This window comes from Patella vulgata, chromosome 5 (assembly GCF_932274485.2).
Source record: "Patella vulgata chromosome 5, xgPatVulg1.2, whole genome shotgun sequence".
Classification (NCBI taxonomy): Eukaryota; Metazoa; Mollusca; class Gastropoda; family Patellidae; genus Patella; species Patella vulgata.
The window spans coordinates 14,228,173-14,249,027 of NC_065883.2; the positions used below are offsets into that span (position 1 = coordinate 14,228,173).

Genomic DNA, 20,855 nt, shown 5'->3' on the forward strand with positions numbered 1-20,855 from the left:
ATTTTAGTTTAATTTTGTCCCCTCCCCACCCTTCCTTCACTTCAACTTTAATCTAATTTTGTAAAGTTAAGCAAATATGAATGTGCCAGAAAATTATATGCATATTTGAAAAGAGCAATCAGTGATACGTAACATGGTATCTGGAATTTCGTATTTAGACCAGTATTTTTACTTGAATACCCCTTTAATAGTGTAATATTTATTGGATTTGAATTATGAAAATACGATTGTACCAGAAAACTATTTACATATTTACAAACAGAAATGAACGTGATTTTCACTAATATACTATCCAAAAAAAGTAGGGGATATTTGATTTTTAAGTGTTATTAAAGTCACCTAATGAAACTGACGAAGAAACAAATGACAAAATGAAATGAAGTTCACATTCATCGATTTATTCCAAATGATCGTTAGACTAAGTAAGGCACAGACTGACCATTATAAGGGTTAAATGATACCCGGGGTCAAACAGCAAAGTTACCAAAGCATCACAACCAAGTCAGTAACGGGTAAATCCTCCTCTGTTTGCCAAACAAGCATTGATCCGACGTGGCATACTGTGACATCTTGCGTTGTCATCCTGGAAGATGAAACGGCGGCCATGACGTCGTGCGAACGGCACAACATGGACTGCCAAGATGTTGTCCCGGTAGTACTGGCCTGTAACACGCCCTGCAACAACATGTAAAGCCGTTCTTCCAGCAACAGTGATGCCTCCCCACACCATAACAGAACCACACCCAAATCGATCATGTCTGATGACGTTAACGTCTTGGAAGCGCTCGTTTCGACGACGCCACACCCTCCTACGTCTGTCCAAAAAATCAACAGTGAAAACATCACATTGCTCCAGCGTCGATTATCCCAGTGTTGACGATCCCTACACCAACGACGTCTTGCCTGAATGTGATGATCTCTCAAACAAGGGATCACGCGAGGACGTCGGGCGCGAAGGTGACCCCTATGCAGTCGATTCCGAATCGTCTGGCCACTCACTCTCACACCAGTGTCTGTTTGAAGACGAGCGCTGATCTGATTTGCTGTGATGACACGATTTCTCAAGGCCAAGGTACGGATAAATCGATCCTGGGCTTGAGTTGTCGCATTTGGTCGACCTGAGCATGGTCTGTCCTGTACAGATTGTGTATCACGGTATCTGGACCATAGCCTGCTTATGACAGACTGAGAAACATTCATCGTCCGCGCCACAACCGCCTGTGTTGTGCCGATCTGTAACATGCCAAGGGCACGTAACCTTTCATTTTGGGTAAGCCGACGCATATCAAAATTTGTTTTCTGGTCACTAAAACAATTAAACTGATGTTTCCACCCTGGAATTCAATGCCACAATGACTGTGACATTCAAAGTCAGAGTCGTGCAAATCTTGGGTTGGACCCCCATGATGATCCCAAGCATCACCTGCATTCCATGCGGTAGCTATTTGTGCGTTTGGGCGTCACATGTAACTGGAAATGTTTCTTCTGTTAGGTTCTATAGTGACTTTTTTCGTAGTCATTTGCATATTTTAGTATTATGCCCCCAAAATCAAATATCCACTACTTTTTTTGAATAGTATATGTAACATGTTACCTGGAATTTCGTATTTGGACATTGTACAGCCCCAATGTAAAGTGCCATCCAAAGTGTCCAGGTAAGTACATTTATATTGTGTGCTAGGCTGATTTCCTGTTATAGTGTCGTGAATATCCTTGTCCTGGCTTATAGTGTGTCAGGTTCCGTACATGTTAATAAGTCACGAGATATCCTACATTTGCATATGAAAGTTGATGCTGTGTGAAACATGCTATGTAGAATGCGTAAAGGACAAATGAGATGTGGCAGAGAGCAAATGTAAAATGTAATGAGAGAAACGTAAAATGTAGACACGTCAAAAAACGCATTTTCCCACAAAACATTTGTCATTTAACACTTAACATTTGACGTTTTACATTTAACTCTTGCCTTAGGGGTATTTTGACTTTATCATTACCGGTATTAGGATTTTGTACATTGTACTTTTTACATATAATCAATGGAAAAGACATTGTAGCAGAGCATTTAATATTGGTAGCGATACCCTTCCATCGTGAATGGACAAGCTCTAATCAATCAAATAAAAACGGCCATATCATTTTAATCTTGTAATTAACTTACCCAAAAGAATAGACTAGACTCTTATTTTCAGGTTTATATGGCTTATCTTCACATAAATCCCACCCACCATCTTTAATGTTACCTAGCCGTATTCTTTTATTACACGGAACTTGAATCTGTTCTATATATCTGTCAATAAAAAAAAATCAAACACAATACAAGATTGCCTGACCTACTTAGGAAATGAAATGAAATGGAATAGGGATTAACGTCTTATTGTTCTGCACCGACTTACTTATATATCAGCTATTTTTCATGGACGTTAAAACATCTTTCCTTGAATGACATTTAGAAGTAGAGGTACAATACGAGCACAACGTTATGGATTTATTACTTCTTGTTTTATCACATGCAATATTTCATGTTAAGAACGACCTCCTTGGATATCTATTCACGGACAAATGCACATTTTCGCCGTTTGATGGACACTTAATCGCTGTGAACTGTTATCTAAATTACTAACTAACTTATCCAGACCATAATCAACTCTCGATGTCAAAGCTAGCGTGCGATATTTACTGGATTAGGGTCCCATTTGCTGCTCGACTTTCATTCATGATTTAATCATGAAATGGATAATCGAGACTATGTTTCTTATCGTACCGACTTTAGTAATGATGATCGAGGCTAGGCCCAAAATTCAATCGCTAAAATCTCGGTTCAGAGTGGATCAATTTGACTGAAAGTTTCAGCAAATTCCCTTTACATTAGCTAGTTTTTAACTATTATAGTGAGAACTGCCAGCTCTTTATCTAATCTCCCATAATTTGTCTTTATATTTGTAGATTTCGCTGGCGTTCTAATCCATCCGATGGGCTGGGGAGTTGATTATGGGTTTGTCATGTTAATAAATTCTAAATAATAGTTTATATAACATTTCAAGCCAAACAAAGACCGGTTTGGTTCTTACATAATGCATCTTTAATAACTTTCCAAACAATCCGAAGATCTAAATTTGTTACACCCGCAACACTCAATTAGTAATCCTGCAATAATCAACTAAACCAAGGTCATATTATCTGCCGTAATGTTGATGTGTGCACAAAATTTCGTAAAGACATCCTAAATGATGACAGTTATTCCGGAAGTCCTTTCTCTTACATCGGGATTTTCAAATGGTTTTAAACACAAAATAAACATTAATCAATTTTTACTCATTACCATTTAAGGTTCCAAAAATAAACAAATTAAATGGGCATTTTTGCTACTAAGATTATGTTTTAACGGCGATTACATCCAAAGCTACTGTATTACATGAGACAGTTGTTTCAAAAAAAACAAAACAACAACTGTAAATGGCCGTTTTTCGGTTAAATTTATTTGAAATTTGGAAAGGTGAGTCACAAAAAACAATGATGGCGGTCATCATTCAACCACTTAAAGATACATAATGGGAGAATCGATAACAATTTGGCAGTTCCCACTATAACAGTTAAAAACAAGATAATGTAAAGGCAATTTGCTGAAAATTTTATTCAAATTAATCCACTATGAATCGAGAACTAAGCGATTGAAATTTCCGACTAGCCTTGATCATCATTACTAAAGTCAGTACGATAAACAGCATAGTCTCGATTATCCATTTAATCGTTAAATCGTGAAGGAAAGTTATGCAGTAAATCGGCTCATAATCCACTATAGATCGCAAGCTAGCAATGCCATCTAGAGTTGATTTTGGTCTGGATAGGTTAATTAATGTCTAATTAATAATTTAGATAACATTTCAGGCTTAAAGAAATAACAGATAGACAGATTTAGTTCTTGCATAATGTATGTTTAAGTTAATATATTGTACTGAATACCAAACTTTATAAATCAAGCTGACCAACTCAACACACACAGGTTGTCGTAAAGTTTGTAACTCACTATATAAGCAACCAGAATGATCTGGTCAAAAGAACGATACTTGCTTAAAGGCAGCCCTTTCACAGACATTGTAGAATGTGATCTATACTCGAAGCACTGTACTACTGTAAAACATATTTTAATGCTTACCCAAAATATAGAATCGTTAGATCTTTTGCACTTAATTTGGACAGCTCTGCTATAGTAGGTAATACCCAGATACCGTCCCGGAAGTATGTTAATGCGCCCTGCTTTAAAAGGAGGAGAAAACAGAACAATTAACATATCATATTCGGGAGCTTCCTGGTTACCCCAGTGGTATCGTTCAGTTCTTCTCCACTAACCCCTGGGTCCATTCACGGAGGAATTTTCATGAATTCAAATTATCCGCTCTTGATGATTTCATTGGCCCCATAGGTTGATTCTACGAACCAATCAAAACACAATCTATATACCAGTCTTAGCGTCATTGTTTACGTTCATCACAGTAAAACGCTCGATTATGAGAAGAGTTGCAAGAAATTTAATGCCAAAGAAGTGACATTCCCACAAAACGATGTCTTTAAATATTCTGACAAAGTTTGCAATGACGATTCGGCGATCTTGGTTGCAATAAAATGCAAGTTACTTCCTTTCGCCCACTCGCGAAATTTTTGATTGGTCGATAAAAATAGCACTGCAATTAACAAATGCGGATACTTTGATTATATGTCCCCACTGTGAATGGACCGAGAAGTTAGTGAAGTAGAGCGGAACAATACCACTGGAGATACCGAGGATGATGATGATGATGATGATGATAATGATGATGATGATGAGAGAGAGAGAGAGAGAGAGAGAGAGAGAGAGAGAGAGACATGGCCAGAACCAATGACACATTCGTCTCAGACCTGTAACAATACGAGGGAAAAAAATCTATAGATTAATGATCATGAAACCTGCATCATTTTATAGTATGTTAGCATCATCTAAATCGTTTAAGTGATTGATCAAAGACACTATCAATGATATAACTGGAATCTGTTCTAGGAGTATTTTCCTTTGTCAAGAATACTCCACCGATTGTAAAGTGGTCGGACCTTTTCGGTAGAGTGCTCAAAGCGGTGTCACGCGGCTGTAATCTTTTCCTAAAATATTTCTTGGGTTTTCAAGAGGTGTCCAGCCCGAGGAATCCCTTTTCAGTAGAGTGCTCAAAGCGGTGTTACGCGGCTGTAATCTTTTCCTAAAATATATTTTGGGTTTTCAAGAGGTGTCTAGCCCGAGGTATCTCTATCTAAAGAATTCGTTTTCTTTATCTTTTTTATACTTCTCAACAAATCCATTAGATGCGGTTCTATCCAGTTAAACCATAAGTTAACTAAAAAATAAATACTTTAATACCTGTTCCTTTTGCTGTGTAGCTGAAAAAGAAAAATAACACCACTCTTACTGCTAGATTTAGAGATATTACTGCGAATATATTCAACTAATGTTAACTTAGATCATATTCATTTTGTGTTGACGCTATTGTTCGAATATACAAGCAAAGTTAGTAGGTCCACCCCGCTTGCTATCAATACAATTCAGTTTAGTTGCATACATTCTTAAATGAACAAAGCAAAGTCAGTAGGTCCATGCCGCTTGCTATCAATACAATTCAGTTTATTTGCATACATTCTTAAATGAACAAAGACACTTTTGAATTGGGTTGCTTTAGGTCAAAATAAAATATTGAATTGGGTTGATCCTAATGTTTTTGTTTTTTTTTATTAGTGGCGGGGCACGCTCTATACAATTAACATTTTAATCTTTAAGTGACATTTAGCGACCGAGGAATACATTTTAAAAAGAACACTGGATAACTATACGAGTGAGGATACGTGTCGAAACGTCGTGCCTTTAAAATAAAACCAGTGATTGATTACCCATAAAAATATGTTCTGTTTAAATTAACATAATAATTTGAAACATTAAGCGAAAGTGGGTGTGTTTAAACATACATTGTGCAAGGGCTAAATCTGCCTATTGCGAGTATTTCTTGAGGCCTGAAATGTTATCTAAATAATTAATTAGACATTAATTAACTTATCCAGACCATATTCAGCTCTCGATGTTTGCTGGATAAGGATCCGATCTGCTGCTCTACGGTCATTTATGATTAAATCAATAAATGGATAATCGAGGCTATGTATTTTATCGTACCAACTTTAGTAATGATGATCGAGGTTAGACTCAAAATTCAATCGCTAAATTTTCGGTTCAGAGTGGATCAGACCTCATACCAAATCGGTTTTCAAATTCATTTATCATCGGTGCATTAGTTCTTGTGATATCAAATAACATATTTTTCTTCAGTGGCCTATACTATGCACAAATCAAGGGAGTCGGTGTGGGTACGAAAGTTAGCCCTACCTATGCTACTTTAACTTTAGGTTATCTTGAGGAAATAAATTATCTCAGAGCTTCATAAAATGTTAAATAGTTTAGATGACAGTATTCAGTTTACATTAAATTTTCTGGATGTGACAGTTAAGTTACACGCGAACGGCTGTATTAAAACTGATGTGTATTACAAAAAAAAAACGATACACATCAATATCTAAGTTTTAACTCTTTTTACCCATCTCATACAAAACGCAACATCCCATATAACCTAGCTAGGCGAATTTGTACAAATGTGTCCATCTCATACGAAACGAAACATCCCATATAACCTAGCTAGACCAATTTGTATCCAATTTGTGTCAAAGTTTAGAGACTACAGGAACTAAAAAGTTTTTTTATTAAAACAAAAATATCCAGGTAAATTGATAGACGATGCTAACCAAAGGGGATTGAGTCTGGATCAAAGCGTGTTAAAACAACCTAAAGTTCCTGTAGACTCTGATAAAAGGAACGTTGCTTTAGTTACTACATTCAATCCGTCCCAGGAAAATGGGAAATCTATCATTGAAAATTACATCCACATCCTTAAAAATAGCCAAACGATGGATAAAACATTGAGAAAAACAAATATAATCAACAGTCTCAAGCAACCTTCCAATCTAGCTAGGATTATAACATCTTCTAAATATGTCTCAGTCGCTTCAATACCAGTAGTTTCGAAATGGGGTAATTCAAAGTGTAAAACCTGTGACATTATCATTTAGGGATCACCCATAAAAATTAATGATGATAATACATTTTATATCAAACAAGCAATGAATTGCCAATCGAACTATGTAATTTACCTTATAGCGTGTCCGGGATGCAAGGGAAGGTATACAGGAAAGACCAAAATGATGCTTAGGTTGAGAATGAACCTCCATCGACAGCACATACTACAATCAAAATACAGGATGATCCCGCTCAGTGAGCATCTTGGAGTATGTGGTGGGGGCAAATTTGGTGTACCACTCGAAAAATAAAGACCGTGGTGGGATTGAATATTTGTAGTAGGCTAAGAAATAACTACCCTTGCCTGTATAATAATTTGATCATGTAACTATCAAACCCATTTATAGATAAAGTTGCGACAACTGTGAAGCCAGAAATTGTATATGACGTCATGAAAACATGACGTCAAGTGTACAAAGACGCCATCTTGGGTCCTAAGTGTTTATACCTACTCACTATCTTATTTATGTCCTATCATACTGTTGTGTCGAAGTTGGCTAAATTCTCGACAGGGATGTAGATAGATATGTCATAGAATTCCGCGAAAAAGAGAGTAAAAAATATATTTTTTTAAACGAAAAGTATAGCTGAACAAACTATAATTATTATTATTATACAACAAAAAGCGCACATTATTGTTATACGAATATAGTCTAATACATACGAGATATCGTTCTCCGGAACTTCCTGGTTTCTTTGGCAATTTGTTTGGGGTAATACGTTATCACTCCCCGACCATGTGTAAATAATAATATTAATCTAATATATCTGACCAGCGACGCAAATCCCGCGCACATCGCTACAACTGTAATCCCACAAAACAATTCAACATATAAAATCCAATGAAATCGACAATTCAACATAATGAAATCGACAATTTTTTTTATTTTTTTTTGGGGGGGGGGGGATCCAAATCATAGAAGGCTCGCTATTTTAAAAGTTAAGAGCACGTGTGTGCTAAGCGATCCTACTCCTTGTCACCTACACGCAGTGAATCTAAACCGCGCCACTTGACACAATGACAGACCTTGTGATCAAACCCACACATATCAAATCATTCGACCACCCAACACTTCCGCTAGGTGTTCGGATGAAGGAAACTGGTTACAAACTGGTAATCTTCATTTCAAATTTAGTGAATTTAGTGACAATTTACATATTTATAAATACCTTGTTTTTTTGTCACAGTAGCTAATGCCGACTTCAATAGGCTCTTCTGGAATTAGAAAGAAAGTAATATATACTGAGCGCCATGAAAAAGCATCACTTAGTTTTTCGTATAACAAAATGATCCTGTAAACATATCTTATTTATTTTGCTTCTTATTGTGAACAATATTCAAATGGGACCACATCAATAACAACACCTTTGTACACTTATGGATGTTTAATCTGTAATCAACGGTACAAAGTCAGAGGGGTCAAAAACAAAAGTACGACACAGATGTCAGTAGCGCGTGTGTCCTCCACGGGCTCTTACGCACGCTGTGCAGCGGCGTCGCATGGAATTTACCATGTTTGAAAGAAGGCCTGTGGCAAATTGTTCCATTCTTGGACAAGAGCAGCTTCTAAAGCAGCAATGGTGTGCATCTGTGGTCTCCGGGGCAAATTGTTCCATTCTTGGACAAGAGCAGCTTCTAAAGCAGCAATGGTGTGCATCTGTGTTCTCCGATACAGACGGCGTCCAATCTCATCCCAGACATGTTCTATCGGTGCCATGTCCGGAGACATGGCTGGCCAGTCCAAGACATTGATGTTGTTAGCAGCCAGGTAGTCCATACTAAAACGGGCGGTATGCGGACGTGCATTATCCTGTTGGAAGTGCTAAAGTTGTGGGTGCGCTCGAAACATTTGGTTGCAAGACATCATCACGGTAGGCTACAGCATTAACGCGACCCCTGCAAATGTGTAGGACGGCCCGGTGATGAAATGTGAAGCCTCCCCACACCATTACACTTTCCCCACCCCATGGATTCGTTTCGAAGACGCAGCAGTCTGCAAGACGTTCCCCCAAGACGTCTCCACACACGTTTACAGCCATCAGCGTGATAAAGATGAAAGCGACTCTCATCACTGAAGAGCACACTTTGCCAGTCTACTCTTCTCCAAGTCTGGTGTCCTTGAGCCCATATCAAACGCCGCGGACGGTGATGATCCCTGAGGATAGCTCCAACATAAGGTCGTCGTGCACGGAGTCCTACTTCTCTTAGACGACGTCTTACGGTGTTGGCACTTACTGGTCCTTGTCTTCCGACGACTGCTGCACCTGTTCGAGTCGCTGGGCGGAATCTGTCACGCAGATGAGTGACCCGGATGTAGCGGTCTTGAGTCTGGGTTGTAACGCGTTGTGGACCAGGACGTTGACGGTCACGTGTTGATCCAGTAACTCGAACACGTTCCACCAACCTTACAATAGTGGACTGATGACAATTGAAGTGTCTGGCAATAGCACGTGTAGACATGCCAGCCCTGGACATTCCCATGGCTTCATTCCGTTGATTTTCAGTAAGTCTCGGAATCTCTAGCTCGATTCCTTCACACGTCCAACAACAAATTACGACAGATTGGCGTTTCACAGTTCGGGCGCGTGCCCAGAGGGTTTGAGGGGGTGGGGGGTCCGCCCCTCCCCTGCAGGCGCAGAGAATATTTTTATCTCCTGCAATCATAGAAATTACTTCGTATTGGCTCACTCCACTGTTATCCTTTACATGTATGCTACTAAATGAGCATACATATTGTAGGCTTCCGAATTTATCAAATTCACGGGAAGTTAGCGCCCCCGACCAAACACCAAATGTGGCGTTGTCTCAACCTTGGACCCCTACCCACCCCAACCGCTGCTCAAATTCATGGACTAGCCCCTGAATATATCCTAAATATCATTGAACACACCTCTGAAAGAACACCGGCACGCTTTCCGATTCAAAATTACCAGTAACACATGTTATGTTAAAGGACAATATTGGTGTCAGTCATTATCATAAATGTGATAGATCTGTTTAAACACAGAGATCATTGCTACGATAGATGCGCTATGAAGATTTCAAGAAAGGGAAGTAACGAACGTAAAAGGCAAACACGGGTTATCCTTCTATATAACTGACCGAAGTGACGAGTGGTAACAAATATACCGGCGAATTTCTGCTCACTAATAATTCCTTCGAAGACCAAAAGCTGTTATGTGAGACTAACTCTGGTTGGCCATGATCTGACGTAAAAAATCAACAACAATACGCGAATGGAGTAATCTAGCGTTGTCGTCCTTAAAGCTTGGCCTTGTGAGAGGCGTATGATTACCAAACTGGAACATACCACCTTGTCTAAGATCTCTCTTTTGCACCGTGGGTCATTAAGTTTACCTCTCTTTTACACCCATATGAAAGGCAAACCCATATTACCATAGAGGATGTTCCTCTGTGCATATGTCATTTTCCTATGTTACAGAACCCGTGCTCTGTCATCCGTCATGAATAAGAGAAAGGCACTCTCATCCGATCAGTGAATTATTCGCCATGTCTCAGTGATGGCATGCTCGCGGCATCATGCTAGGCGTACATCTGTCCTGTCACGAGACAAGAGAGATCGTCTGATAGGTCTCTTAAACTCCCTTCACACATAGCGAATACCTCGAAGTAGGGTGCATGTTTCATACCCGCGTAGTAAGGTCGTGTGACCGATCAGTTAATTATTCCCCATGTCTCAGTGATGGCGTGCTCGGCACCATGCTAGTCATACAACCTTCTGGGCACGAAGCAAGAGAGGTCGTCTGATAGGTCTCTTAAGCCCCTTTCACACATAACGAATACATGGAAGTAGGTTGCATGTTCCATACCCGCGTAGTAAGGCTGTGTGACCCCACCACGCTGTCGCTCTCAATATAATGGGTGGCGAGGAGGTAACCATGCAGGGCGTATAGCCCCATGGTCACGTGACAAGAGGGGTCGTCTGATCGGCCTCATAGCACCATATCCAGCCGATTTAAACCGATTACGAACAGTTCTATAGGATAGGGCAGTAGAGGTAACCATTCCCTTTTCAACACAATACTTGTCGCAAAAGGATGACTTGGCACGAGTGCCAGAAGATTTACATCTTCTCTTGCAGACGTACTGCGAGGCCTACCAGTAACGTTTACGATCCTTTATGTTATTAGTAGCAATGCAAAAGCTTTTTTAAATTTTTGAATCTGACTAAAATTGAGTATTTACTAGTTCTCCACCCCACCCCCCTCCTATTTAAGAAATGAATTTAAGACACACACCCCCCCCCCCCCCCAACCACACTTTTTTTTCTGAATTTGCAAAAAAAAAGTGACCGAAGACAATTTCTCAGCAACCATTGAAGATATAGGCATTAAATTTTCAGGAAACATGCTTCCAACCATTAACTATTTATTGGAATGTTTAAATTTGTGCTATATAATTTATTTCCTTTGATATAGGGGTCTTTCTATGAGAAACTATACGCCCACTTTCAGTGATGAGTGCCTTTTCCTGATAATGTTATTTTTTTCAAAATATAAGAAATAAATCGTAAATACGTTTCTGAATGTCCAAACCACGCACGACAAAAACTCTGTTTTCGTCTCAACACGAAAAGCTCAAAGACATCGATGTTGGTGTTCATAGAACTTCCCGAAGTCGCGGAACATAAACGACACATTTTACGGTCAGTTTTTTTTGTTGACATTGATAAAAATAGTATCAGTGGCGCCTCTAGCGAGCTTTTGCATTGCTATTATTAGTATGTTGATGTTTTCGCAAAGGTGCATAAACATTTGTATGTTTCGATACCTTTTTTTTGTGTATACATACCACTTTGTACATTCGTTGAGTTACAGTTATTAACAATTTATTGTTCTAATCGAACATGTCATAAACATGCTGACAAAGAGACACTTTTAAAAATACTTGCCGTATATTCCGTTTGCTTTTACAAAGTTTATAAATGAAATGAAAAGGAGTTTAACGTCTTACTGTTCTGCTCCTAAACTGGGCTAATGAAGACGGGCATACACCATCCAGTGTGCTATGAGGGAAGTGTTGCCCGGGCAGCGGCGCTACGGCCTACTCTTATATCGAATTCCAACTGCCAAGGGATCTTTTACGTGCACGCCAATGTGTACACGGGACCTCGATTTTTTCGTCCCATCTGAACGACTAGACAGCTGTCATTGTCAGGCCCTCCGTCCTGCATCACTGACAAGGGAAAACCACACCGGAAAATCTGTATAAACTTTCTCGGCCAACGCAGGGATCGAACACACGACCTCCAGGCTAGTGAGCCAGCGTCTTACCCACTTAGCCACGTGATCCCACACAAAGTTTATAAAACATTTGTGTTCTCTGAATTTAGACCATACTTTTGTTTCTTTTTTATGATGTTTATATTTACAATGCAGTAAGAGGTATCTAGTGTTGAAAGACTCCTGGAAACATTTGTCTTAGTCTTGTTCATCTATCAAAAGCCCTTTCATTGTAGGGTTGACAATCATAAATGACCGGTAAAATCTAGGACTTCTCCATTAATTCGATTGATTTGAAAAATAAATATTACCATTTCTTGTTTCTGCGAAACTGAAAAATAGAATAAAATCATTCTATAACAAAGAAAAAACAAAAGGACGGCTTTTATCAACGTTTCGTCACCGACATCCTTGGGATGTGATACTTCCCCGTTCTATCATGAGATCGATACTATATCCAGTTTCTTCGCCACCTTGGAGTATTATTTCGACAAATTAGATATCGAAATGATAATGAAATTTGGGTTAAACGTCCTACTTTTTTGCAGCAACCGGGATAATGAAGACGGGAAATTGTATATCAAATGAACATTTGATACCAATAGTTGACCGGCACATTAAGATAATTATTATTTGTGGGGCTGATGGCGAAACACATATGTGACGAAACTGTACAAACTAGTAATACATGTGCCTTGGGAAAAGGCGTCAGTTTAGTGATAATTTATATATGTAGTAGTTATTATATATGTAGTAGTTATCAAGACAGTTTTGGTCGGGGGCCGCCTCGGCTTCGCCTCGGCTGGGCCCCTCGACCAAAACTGTCCTGATATTCACCGATACACCGAGGAAAGGTGCTAATAAGTTACTTACATCACATTTCTATCGAGTATTGTGAACCAATATGTGAAAAATAGTATTTATCATCGAGTCGTTTCAACCGAAAAGTGACAAATACTTTCTGCTCTTTCATTATTTATCCCTTTCTGAGCCTCACGTTACATTTCATGGTAGAATGATTTCGCTGTGGAGAGACGACCTGAGTAGTATTTACACGTGCGTCTTGCTATGATACTCTGAGCGTAAAACAATCACGTGTTTGTTTAGACCACACCGTCAAAACATCTTATCTATGGCGTAGAGGACTGCGATATTATTAAATGTAGTGTAAAGGAAATGCGAAACGTGGGTCATTCCTGGTGAAAGTATGCATCGGCGGATGGTTCTTCCGTTGAAATTTATTTGTAATAAAGTTTATGACTTTCTAGGCGTTTTTTTCATCCTGCTTATTATCAATGCCTGTCTGTGAAGTGTCCAGCAAGAGAACTGCGCCTTCTATCATCACAATTAATTAAAATAATTATTCAATATTCTAATATATATATTTTGCATATTAATATAAATCAAACCAAATTATAAAATAGATGCCAATTGATATGTATAATAATTGATTTTTGTAATATGTTGTTATGTTAATTTAATGTCATTGTATATGTTTTTGAACTGCCATGTAGTTCCCCCCATTTTGTTTTGTTACTATGATTTTGACTAGTTGTTTCATGTACATTGGTTGGAGCCATCGTCTTCATTTGCGATCTGGATCGGACTAATCGTCCGCTACTGATTGCTTGATAGGTATCTAAAACGGTTTAAGAGTATCCGTGTATCAGAAATGAACAGTACTCTCTGTACATTACTGATACACGGATACCTTTAAGCATGTTTTGCGATTAAACAGGACAGTTTTATCAAAGGTTGCCAGTGGCAACGAGTAGAAGTGGGATGTAATTATAAATATCTACCTTGGTCTCTTTTTACATCAGATATTGCGGACATAATGCGAGTCGCCTGAAATTAAAAAAATCAAAATAAAATGGGTCATTGACAAAAGAAACTTCTATAAAAAAACCCACGATATTTTTATTTTTGATCTGATCTGAACTTTTTTACTTAAATTTGAATAACAATTTTCCAAATGTTAATTTAGAATTAGGTACAATTAAGTTTAAATATCTGATAGTGACTCTGTTGGTTTTTATTCCTAACAATATTTATTTAATCGGTATTATATAATCTAAAGATACGTAATTACTGGATCCGAAAAGAAGCCGTAGTCTATATATAAGTTCATCTCCTTTATGTTGAATATATTATATGAAAAAATAATCCTCCCCAATTTTCCTTTTTTATAGGGCTCTGAATATGAAAGGTTCCTTGCTACAACCTCTATGAATAACAGAGTGTAAAACAAATAGACTTTATTGCACGTCAGAAAATGAAAATGTATTTTACTATTATTTACTGGAAGAATCAAACAATTTTGAATGCAACAAGCGGATTAAGATACGCCCACACTCTGCAAGAGACGGACAGAGAACAGGGAAAATCGATAGAGCTCATGCTCTCATTGTCCCAGTGCTTAATTTCACACCAAACTTCGAGCGAGCCGCTGTGGCTCGGTCAGTAAGGCACTGGCTCAATAACAAGGGGTATTGGACTCAATCCTGGTGGTGGGGGAGAAAGTTCCCCAGAATTTTCCAGTGTTTATCCCCTTGTCAGTGGTTCAGGACAAAGAGCCTGACAAGGACATTGTCTAGTCGTTCGGATGAGAAGAGTTCCCGTGTACACGTTGGGAGGGGGGGCGGAGGGGGGGGGGGGGGCTCTAGAACACCAATTTGTTTGTGGGCACTCAACAGGTCACAATTTTTATCTATCTCCCAAAGATCTCGGTTTTTTATGATATTGGCACGTATCGGACCATAACTTGAAATACGTGTTTATAACCCAAAGATCTTGGTTCCTTTCGACATTCGTGCATATCGGACCATAACTTCTTGCATTATGTCCCCTGATTGCACGAAAAATCAAGTTTTTGCTTGTGGTCCTTCTAGAGGTCACACTTATTATCCGATTTACAAAAGCGTTCGAATTCATCACCGTTCCACAGTAATGATGGTTAGGTTTGAATTTCTTGAAAATCTGACCCAAACCGCCGGACAATATGGCAGCCCCTCTTACGGAAATAGTGTAAAAATATGGTATATGTAGGTTGTGGACCATCTAGAGGTCACAATGGTGATCCGATTTTGATGAAACTTGAAATGCATGTTTATAACCCACAGATCTTGGTTCGTGTAGATATTCGCGCACATCAGATCGTAACTTCCTGAATTATGGTCCTTGATTGTACGAAAAATCGAATTTTTAGCTTGTGGTCCCTCTAGAGGTCACAATTTTTATCCAATTTAAACACCAAAAGATTGACGGGCAAAATGGCTGACCCTCGTACGCAAATAGTATTAAAAAAAATATGGTATATCAAGGTTGTGGACCCACTAGAGGCCACAATTTTGATCCGATTTTGATCCGATTTTGATGAAGTTTGAAATGTATGTTTATAATCCAAAGATCTTGGTTCCCTTCGATATTCGCGAATATATATCTGACCGTAACTTCCTGGATTATGGTCCCTGATTGTACGAAAAAAAATTCAGCTTGTGAATTCTGTAGAGGTCACAATTTTTAGAGGTCCGATTTTAAAAACCGTTGAAGGTTAAATTCGAATTTCGGGAAAATCAAAACGAAACTGTCCGACAAAATGGCCGCTCTTTGTGCGGAAATTGTGTAAAAGTACGTAATACGAAGGTATGTGGACCCTCTAGAGGTCATAAATTTTATCCGATTTTGATGAAACTTATAATATATCTTTACATCCCAAAGATCTCAGTCCATATTTGCACATTTCAGACCATAACTTTCTGGATTATGGCCCCCGATTGTACGAAAAATCGCCTTTGTTTTTAGCTTGTTCTCTATCCCTCTCTAGCAAAATGTGGGCGTATCTTGCCTAGCAACCGTTGGTTTTATGTACCGGTATCTTATTGTTGTGTTAAAATATTTGTAATTAATATTGTTCTAACAAGAAAGGTGTTGTCTAGTAATTCAGATGAAAAAATAACATGTACATATCATGTACGTGAAAGAACCTGTATATAAAAGAACCATAGGTACGTAAAAGCAAAGCCCTGTATAGGGAAAGTTACGACAACTCATTTACAGGCGCCATTTTTGGGTCCCAACTATGACGCTATAAAAACTATGACGTCATGGCGTCATATAGCTTTACTTAGCAAAACGTTTTATTTTTTTCTTGGTATAACGTTTTACGGGCTATAATTTATCATAAAAAAATTGCAAAAGAAACCAATGCAGTTTGGTTCAATGATAATATGTCAGACAAAATCATACTCAAAATCGCCCAAGGCAAAATATCATGATTAACATAATTCAATTTGGCGTTCTTCCGGAATTATCGAGAGCGCTATATCGTAATCAGTGTCTTTCAGTGGTGGTAGGATAAATAATTTATTTTTAAATTACTCAAACACAGAGTGGTTATGCAAGAGAAGTGTGTCGAAAAATCGAATTTGACAAACATCAATTTAAAAATGTATTTTTCATTTGATGACGGGCATTTCTTTCAAAATGACTGCCAAATTTAAAAAAAAAATGAAAAAAACTCCATTAATTTGGTAATAAAAGGGCAGCGACATTCTCAAAAATTTAATTTCGAGAATTCTTGATGGTAGAAATTCAAAATGGCCGGTAAAATGAAATCCAAAATGGTGGAATTTTCATTAATCGTCATTTCTTTCCGTTGGGTATTACTTGTAATATGTGGTATATTAATCCCGAAATGATATAGTTGCTCTTAAATGAATATATTGTTGACGCGCTTTAAACATCTAGATGCAATAGACAAGGTGTAGAAAATTCTAGCTACATTGAAATGTTGGCAATAAAGATCCAATCATAGTTTTTAGTTATACACTGTTAACTATGGCGGTATATTAGATTCAAAATTCTAGCGTGCTATCGTCTAATTTCTAACTTCTGTTCATGTAATTTTTAACTTCTATTCATGTAATTTCTAACTTCAGTTCATGTAACTTTTAAATTAAGACAATGTTTTATCCAACTTCTTTATTTGTTCAGTGTAAGTTTAAATTCTATTTCATCTTATTTCTATTATTTAGACGAAAAACGTCTCCTTCATTGATGCTTTACACGTTTAGCATGAACATAACGAATTTAAAAAATGTACACTTCTGCCTAGCAACCATCATTATGAAGTCGTTTGGTGTCGCCACATTGGTGATTGCGCACCTGGTCGGGACCATTTGCTGATATAAACGACTTGCTCTTGCTCTGGCTGATGGTTGACCAGAGTGCTGAAATTTAGAGAGTTAGAAAAGTGGTTTAACGACCATACTACACAAACTAGGTCATTTCGGGACAAACATATGGTTCAATTTTATTTCAATAATTCGCTTGCGCGTAGGGGTCTAGCACTGGGAGGAAATCGGAGAGCCCGGAGAATACCCACGAGGTTGGACAAGCGACCCTACTCCTTGTCACGTACAACAGGGAAATCAATGCTGAAATTGTAAACAACATCGAACGTGATATGGTTGGCAAATACTATTTCAAATATAAGCTAAACAGCATTTGTTCATTCATTTTTTTAAGACAAGTACAGGATTTGGAGAATTTTATTTGATTTTTTGTTTTTACAGTCAATTTTAACACTCCGCCAAATCATTCAACCTGACGAAGAGCGAGTCGTATGTATCAACATAATGGTCCCGATCAGGTGCTCAAACGACAACAAAGTAGACATTTTTCGTCTTAATAATAGAAATAAGATGAAACAGAATTAAAAGTTACACTGAACAAAAAATAAAGAAGTTGGATTATACATTGTCTTAATTTAAAAATAACATGAATAGAAGTTAGAAATTACATGAAGAGAAGTTAAATATTACATAATAGAAGTTAGAAATTAGACGATAGCATGTTAGAATTTTGAATCTAATATACCGCCATAGTTAACCACCCGTAGATGTTATAAATGATAGTGCATAAACTTCAGGGAGAGTGGACGTGTGTAAAGCAGCTAAAGAAACCAGTCATCCATAACGAAAATCTCAACATTATATGGGGAGGTTTTAACTTACTTCAAATGTTTACGCTGATCAATGGCATAATATATACTATGTAAATCCGGATATAGTATATATTAAATGAACTTGTAATATAAAATGTGCCATAAACAAAAAAGAACGTGTGTTGAAACTTAAGATGGCGAGTGGTCTTTCACCATTTCTTGTCCGATCAAATAAAGTAAGCACAAGAGGTCAGTCTACATTACAGTTTGGTGAGGGTAAATCATCGGATATTGATCTGGCGAAAAGTTTAATCAGTATATCACAGATTTTAACAGATATTACTCAACAGCTAAGTGAATATAAGGTGGAACTCGGTGGTATAAGAAGTCAACTAGAAACACTGGCTGTGGTAAAAGATAGTTTAGAAAGTGTAAAAAAAGAAAATACTGAATTAAAATCAAAATTAGAGAAGCTAGAGGAGAACTCGAAGAGAGATAATCTATTACTTTTTGGAATAAAAGAATCTGAGGGAGAGACGCGTGAAAATACAGAAACATTGGTAAGAACATTTTTTGTGGATAAACTTGGTGTAGACTTGGCGGGAAATGATGAACTATTACCTATCGAAAGAGTTTTTAGAATTGGACAGAAACGTGGAAAAAATCGCCCAATACTTGTTCATTTATTGCGTCTTAAACATAAATACATTATCCTTAACGCATATAAAATATGGAGATATTCAGAAACAGAGAATGGAGAAACGAAAGCTGAATATGTTAAAGAAGATTATCGTAAACGTGTAAGAACCTGCAGAAAGAATCTTGGCGCGGTAATGATGGAAGTCAAAAAGAATCAACCAAATGAAAAAATATCACTGAATTATGATAAACTTATATATCAAAATAGAACGTTCATATATGATTTAGTCAGGGGATGTATTATTGCTAGTGATGGGAAAAGTGTAGCAAATATCCTTACAAATTTAGCATAGGGATTTGGCCAAGGCTTTAATACTACGAATTGTATATACGCACAAGATTTGTCTATATTTTCTTTAAATGTAAATGGGTTAAAACGACATGTGGATTGTGAATTCATTGATCTATTGTCACAATACGATATAGTTAATTTAAGTGAAACTTGGTGTAAACATGAGTTTGAATTTCGATCAATCCTACCAGATCATGAGTCGTTCTCATTAACTAGACAATATAAAGGTAAGGGGAGGTCATCAGGGGGTTTACCAGTATTCATCCGAAAATCAATTGTTAGTTACTTTAAAAGAATTCACGCTGAATTTAGTAATGGTATTACTTTCAATGTCAACCCATGTTATCATTTATTTGTGTATATGCTTGATAACGACTTGTGAAACCTTGTTGAAACGTCGCAGTGAAATAAACCATAGTAATTGTTATCCATAAAAGTGTGTTTATGATTATGTTCCAATTACTAAATGCCATTCAAAGAATATGTATTAGTGACTAGAAATTTATATAACCAAGTTCATTTTTTTAAGATTCTTGGTGATAGTAATTCTGATCACTTCCCAACTCTTTGTGTCTTTAATACACAAGAAAACCCGCGAGATCAAGATGTATTCGAGAATTCTGTTAAAACTGTGTGGCGACGACTCAAATGGAATGAACTACTCGCGGATGAATTTCAACATAAACTCAACAGTGAACACTTGGCCGAACAATTTGACACACTAGATAATCTACTACGTATAGATGATATTGATAGTTCCGTTGAACAGATTTCGAATATTTTAGGTAACGCAGCAAGCAAAATGGTCAAAAAAGAAAAACGTTACAATTATAAAATACCAGAACAGCCTTCTTGGTGGGACAGTGATTGTGAAAAGTTAAAATCTGCAAAGTTTTCTGCTCTAGATAGTAATCTTAATGTTGATCTAGAGAAGTACAAAAATGCCAGGAGCAGTTTTAAGTCATTATGTTCGACTAAGAAGCTCAAACATGCTGATAGAACCATGATGATTATGTTGGTACCTGTGAGGATACCAATGGTTTATGGAAACAGATAAAATACTTTCTTCGAAAAGACTCTACTGCAGAAAGTGTCAGTGCAGCGGAATGGTTCAATTATTTCCGAGATCTCTATAACACATGTAATGTAAATCTAGATGGTAAATTTGAAATCGAAATTCAAGATTCAGTAAATTGTAATGACTCATTGTATTTATCTGAAAATCAGAATCATATTCTAGATCCCCCTATCACTAGCAATGAAATATTGTCAACAATAAAACCTTTGCCCAATTCCAAAGCCCCGGGACCAGATGGTATTGTAAATGAAATATATAAACACTCTGTTGTTAAGATGTTACCATACCTTCTAACATTGTTTAATTTAATACTTGATAAGGGTGTCTTTCCGACAGACTGGGGGTCCGCTGTTATACACCCTATCCATAAGAAAGGTGACAAGAGCGTCCCGAATAATTATCGTGGTATCTCTCTAACTTCATCACTCGGCAAAATATTCACTAAAATACTTCACAC

General features: G+C 37.5%; 1 protein-coding gene across 1 annotated transcript in view; it reads right to left on the reverse strand.

Annotated features, from left to right (window-relative positions):
• LOC126820836 (uncharacterized) overlaps nucleotides 1-20,855 on the reverse strand; it is a 56,455-nt gene that overhangs the window by 14,641 nt on the left and 20,959 nt on the right. The window contains exons 2-7 of the mRNA XM_056100751.1: nucleotides 14,185-14,230; nucleotides 12,694-12,713; nucleotides 8,309-8,354; nucleotides 5,384-5,403; nucleotides 4,154-4,254; nucleotides 2,159-2,287 (exon numbers count right to left, since the gene is read on the reverse strand). Coding sequence (XP_055956726.1) covers nucleotides 2,159-2,287; nucleotides 4,154-4,254; nucleotides 5,384-5,403; nucleotides 8,309-8,354; nucleotides 12,694-12,713; nucleotides 14,185-14,230 — 362 coding nt within the window. The remainder of the gene's footprint in view (nucleotides 1-2,158; nucleotides 2,288-4,153; nucleotides 4,255-5,383; nucleotides 5,404-8,308; nucleotides 8,355-12,693; nucleotides 12,714-14,184; nucleotides 14,231-20,855) is intronic.